The following is a 5569-nucleotide window of genomic DNA, read 5'->3' as shown; positions in this document are numbered from 1 at the left end:
ATATGTATATATATATAGCTCTAAAATATTTTTAGAAATAAAGTACAGAAGTTCCCCTCAGTTCAGTAACTTGTTTTTATATATTTTATGCATTTGTCAGATGCTTTTATCTAAAGCGACTCCTCAGAACATACATGCATACAGGGCCGGATTTACGTATAGGCATTCTAGGCACGTGCCTATGCTTGCTCGTCCAGGGGGGGCCCAAACACAATGAAGAGATATATATTATTTTTGTTATACTATGGGATATCTACAACAGTAAAAGAACCAAATCCCAAAAGACACTGAGCAAATAAATATAACAAACAATAGGGTATTTCCATGTCTTCAACCTTTTTTATGTATGGAGATCACGCTATCTTTCTCCCGCTCTCTCTCACAGACGCACACACGGTACAGACACGCACTCGCACACACACGCGGATAGAAACTTGTCATTAGCGCTGCCCCGTGAATTTATCAATAAAATAGTTTCGCAGCTGAAAAGCTACATGACATTTCTCAGTAGGGAGGTTCTTGAAGCAGTTCAACTTAAAGATTCGCTATTAGTAGACGCTGCTGCTGAATACTGCTGAGAGACGCACAGACGCAGGTATTCACACACGCTTAATCTCTCTCCCTCTCTCTTTCACTCTCTCTCTCTCTCTCTAATAACTGAGTTAGACTGCATTAATAACTGTGTTAGCCTGCACATCAATGGCTCAAGCCTCTGTTATTAGCTCTAAAGAGGTGCGTAAAAAATTAGCTAGTTCAACACACGCGAGATTTCAGGACAGAAACATGTTAAATATCTTGAAACAAATCATCTGAACAATTGATGTGTGGTTGTGACTCTAGGCCATTAAAATTATTAGAGAAATAATGCACTCCCGAAGTGGTTATGTGGCCACGTCGCCGTGCCTGTTAATGGAATTGTCTTTCTCAGTTCTCAAACAAATTAAGAACTACATTTGATTTTTATTGACTGAACGCAAGCGCTTATTGCAATAGAAAATACTGTAACGGTTTCACTGATTAAGAAATATTTTTGTTTGCTTGTGTGGTAATATTAGGCCTATTATATTAATAGGGACGGCAGGCCCAAAAATTTGTTTTGCCTATGTCACGGAAAGAGGTAAATCCGGCCCTGGCCATTACTCCAGTCTAAAGTGTCACATGATACGTAATAAATCAATCTAATATGCTGATTTATTATTAGAATGATCAATGTTGGCAACAGTTGTGCAGCCAAATATTTTTTTATTTTTTTGGAAACTGCGATACTTTTTTCAGGATTCTTTGATGAATAAAAAGTTAAAAAGAACAGCATTTATTCAAAATATAAATATTTTCTAACAATATAAATCTTTGCTATCACATCCTTGCTGAATAAAAGTTTTAATTTTTTTCAAAAAAAGAAAGAATACAAATGTACTGACCCCAAACTTTTGAACGGTAGTGTATATTGTTAGAAAAGATTTCTATTTTAAATAAATTATCTTTTTTTAATTTTTTTTTTTTTTTACTTTTTATTCATTAACGTTTTCATTTTTTTAGTACCGACTTGGTACCGAAATACCGGGTCTTTTGACAACACTATATATATATATATATATATATATATATATATATATATATATATACACACACTTCAAATTTGGTTAAATATGATAAGTAAAGTGCTGTCGTTGCTGTGCCCAGCTTTTTGGCCTGTTAGGTTGAAGTTAGCATGCAGTTCTCTTCCATATTTCATATTCTTGCCTCATTGTTGTTTTGTTTTTGTTTTTTTCCCCTGCAGCTTTCCGGCACAACGAGTGTCCCGACCCTGGCGTTCCAGTAAACGGAAAGCGCTTTGGTGAGAGTTTACAGCTTGGCAGCTCTATCTCTTTCCTGTGTGAAGAGGGGTTTATGAAGACCCACGGTTCTCAGACCATCTCCTGCATTCTCAAAGATGGAAATGTTGTGTGGGACAACGCTGTGCCACGTTGTGAAGGTCTGTCCTCTCTCTAATAAATAGATTTCATAATTAACAAGTTTGCTTGTAACAAAAACAAAATTATATACTCCAACTCTGTTTGCACTTTACTGAACTTTTAGAAAGTTTGTTCAGTTATTAAGTACATTAAGTACATTTGGAGACAGACTGAAATGTTGGTGCAACTGAAATGTCAGTGGAATAAAAAGTCATAATCTTTACTTTCGGAATGTGCTCAAGAAGTATTAACTGTCTGAATTCTTACAGACGAAAAACACATCCTCTTTTTTTAATAAAATGCATTGCTGTATACTACAAATCATTTGATGCCATTTATTGAGCAGTGCCTTTTATAGATGCCCTTCAGTACACTGTTAAAAGATGAGATCATCCACTTCAGCTGTTGAACACATTCAGCTTTTAGATTTTGCATTTTAGAAAAACACTCAATTATTAGGTGAGAAAAGACAGATTTTTTTGTACATTACATTTTTTGACGGAAGGTTTATACGTTAAAGTTTATAGCTGGGCTGAAATAGTGGACTGTTTGAAGGAAATAGTTTACGTGTGAGCACTCCTGCCCTCTCTTCCTTGGTTTTCACTTTTATTTTGCTCTTTCCATCTGGTTTCTTTCCATCTTTTTGGATTTCTGTGATTTACTGTTTATTTCTAGCATGTGAAAACCACAGAAAAAAAATAGCATTGGCCTTAAAATTTGGTAATTAAAAAATTTAAATCTTTTTTTTGTTTGTCATCTTCTCCTGTTCTTTAGCTCCATGTGGTGGAAACCTCAAGGCTTCTAGCGGCATCATTCTGTCCCCAGGCTGGCCTGAGCTTTATAAAGAGGCCCTCAATTGTGAGTGGATCATCGAGGCTCCGCCAGGATATCCTATTAAGATCATCTTTGACAAGTGCGTACAAGACTTCATTTCCTCTTTTTCTGAACTGTCATGTTGTTCTTAATAAGCCTCCCGGTTTCATTTTCCCCTCCTGTCTTTCATTCTACTGGTTATCATCATTTCATAAATAGGTCACTAGCGCACTGCAGATGTTCACTATAGACTTGGAATAAGAGTATCCGGCTATTCATTTCCCCAGCTATCACAAGGATTCATTCTGAATCAGTATACATATCTTTTACCTCTGCTTATATAGAATGGCTTTATCCACAGTCATATGCGATTGTTGAACATTTATTTAACAAAGACATGTGGATCAAATGCACTTTACTGCTTTTTTTGTTTTTTGCTTGTTTTTTTTAATTTTATTATTATTATTTTTGTGCGTTGTTATTTTTTTGCATTGTTTTGTTTTTGTTCTTTGTTTATTGTTTTTGTTGCTTTGTGTGTTTTTATTTATTTATTTATTTGACATTTTATTCATCATGCAGACTCTTTCATCCAAAGCAATTTACCAATGAGGAATTCAACAACAATTAATCTTTATTTGCTAATTAAAAATCTCAACGAGGCAAGTTTTAAACAGACAGGTAGGTAGGCTATTTATTTATTTAATTATTTAATTAATTAATTGCCAGATTGCATTGTTTTGTTTTGTGTCATTATACACAGAGCCCCTAAAATTATGTTGTGGCTCATTTGGGATCTCCATGCTAGAGTCTTCTAAGATAATAATAATAATAATAATAATAATAATAATAATAATTCCTTACATTTATATAGCACTTTTCTGGGCACTCAAAGCGCTTTACATAGAAGGGGGAATCTCCTCAACCACCACCAGTGTGCAGCATCCACCCGGATGATGTTCTAGAATGTCATTGTATAGTAGCAGTAAAATTTGTCTTCAATGGCAGTACTGAAATACCCAAACTTGTTAATCAGAAAGGGGTGTCTGTATACATTTTAGCATATGGCACGATGATACCAGACAGACTGATGTAGTCTCATCCACCGATTCTCCTGCTACATAACTGTTGTGTGTCAGCACTCTCCTCCTACTGGTCCCTGCGGTTTCTTTATTTATTGTATATGTGTGCGTGTTTAGTATGAATGTTTGCATCTACCATCAGTTGTTGTTGGGATTTATTTTATTTTATTTTTTTAAAGGTGAGGCCGGTGGGACAGTTGATGTTTTGACTGTGAATACAGAAAGCATCAGGGCTTTAGCGGGCCGCTGCTGCAGGAAACTCAAACAACACACATTGCTTTGGAGCGAGCTGAGTTTTCAGTGTGAATGATGTGGTACCTCTGTTCTAGCTGTAAATATGTGGTATCCTGCAGGAACACAGGCGAATAGGACTGTGATGAATCCATGTAGTCTCACTTTGTGGTGAAGCTGCCATGCTGATGCATAGCGCTGTTCTGATCCACAGGTTCCGGACAGAGGTTAACTACGATGTTCTCGAGGTACGGGATGGACGCTATCCTTCTTCCCCTCTGATTGGCAGTTACCAGGGTACACAGGTCCCTCAGTTCCTCATCAGCACATCCAGCTTCCTGTACCTGCTCTTCACCACCGACAAGAGTCACTCTGACATTGGCTTCCGTATCCAATATGAGAGTATGATGATCTACTATTGTATTTTTGATCTGAAAAGAGCCATTTTTGTAACATATTTATTTCTATAATATATTTATGTTGTAATTTAAAGTCTGTTCAAAGTATGTTTACAAAAGACCTTATGTTACTAATTAAATCGGCTACAGATTAAACGGCTTTATCGTCATTATAATTTATTATTACAGTTACACAATGTTATTCAGTAGTCTTAAATAACATGGTTACAGAATGCACATGGTAAAATATCACAAAACTATTAATTGCATTTTTCAAATTAAGAGACATGATAAGTGTGATTCATATTCAAAGTCTCCTACAATGCTCAGAATTTAGTCAAAGCATGCTAGTTAGATAAAGCTTGATATTATCTTCTCTCCAATGCATTTCATGGCTGCAATTACAAGGATCTGATAGCACAGATACCTGTGAATACTAGCAGCTATGAAGGCATCATTATAATTAATAGCCACATGCAGTGATTTTAATCAGGTCCTGTAATAATGATATAATAGGATGGTGATTATGTTGTGAGATGATTTCAGTCATGCGCAAACACATGACACAAACAACATTACAGTGTACATGCGTTCATATATGCGAGACTGCAGAATTAGCTCTGTCAGCTCTGTTTTGTGAACTGAAAGAATGGCTGTAATGCTGGTATGACTCATGTTTGTAACCTTTTCTTGTTGTTTCTCTAAAAATCTCAATTCATCTTAAATTATTGAGTACATCAACTCAAGCAGAAAGTGCTGTCGAAGAATTGGTATTACTTCTGTCTACAAGAATAATAATTTTTGAATGATCCGAATAAGCAAAACATTCCATAAACTTAATTTGATTGGCATAATTAGAGATGCACCAATATTAAAAGTCTGACTAATATAGATAAGCTGATAAATGCTTAAAAGTTAAAAGTTATGGCTGATAACTAATAAATGGACCATATTAAAATACTGTACTATGTTGTTTAAATAAGTTAAAAATAAAACATTAAAAACTAAAATCAGTAATTTTAAGTGTGGATTTATAACAATATAATATACAACATGAAAAATGGATTTTGAGATTTGCAAGATTTACATTTAT

At 35.1% G+C, this 5569-nt stretch overlaps 1 protein-coding gene across 1 annotated transcript in view; it reads left to right on the top strand.

Moving 5' to 3' along the window:
- Positions 1–5569, top strand: part of LOC107698986 (CUB and sushi domain-containing protein 1-like) — a 320519-nt gene that overhangs the window by 194067 nt on the left and 120883 nt on the right. The window contains exons 15-17 of the mRNA XM_016500120.1: positions 1781–1975; positions 2730–2868; positions 4293–4480. Coding sequence (XP_016355606.1) covers positions 1781–1975; positions 2730–2868; positions 4293–4480 — 522 coding nt within the window. The remainder of the gene's footprint in view (positions 1–1780; positions 1976–2729; positions 2869–4292; positions 4481–5569) is intronic.

This window comes from Sinocyclocheilus anshuiensis, unplaced genomic scaffold, assembly GCF_001515605.1.
Source record: "Sinocyclocheilus anshuiensis isolate Anshui unplaced genomic scaffold, SAMN03320099.WGS_v1.1 scaffold74, whole genome shotgun sequence".
Classification (NCBI taxonomy): domain Eukaryota; kingdom Metazoa; phylum Chordata; class Actinopteri; order Cypriniformes; family Cyprinidae; genus Sinocyclocheilus; species Sinocyclocheilus anshuiensis.
This window is presented reverse-complemented; position numbering and strand designations above follow the sequence as displayed.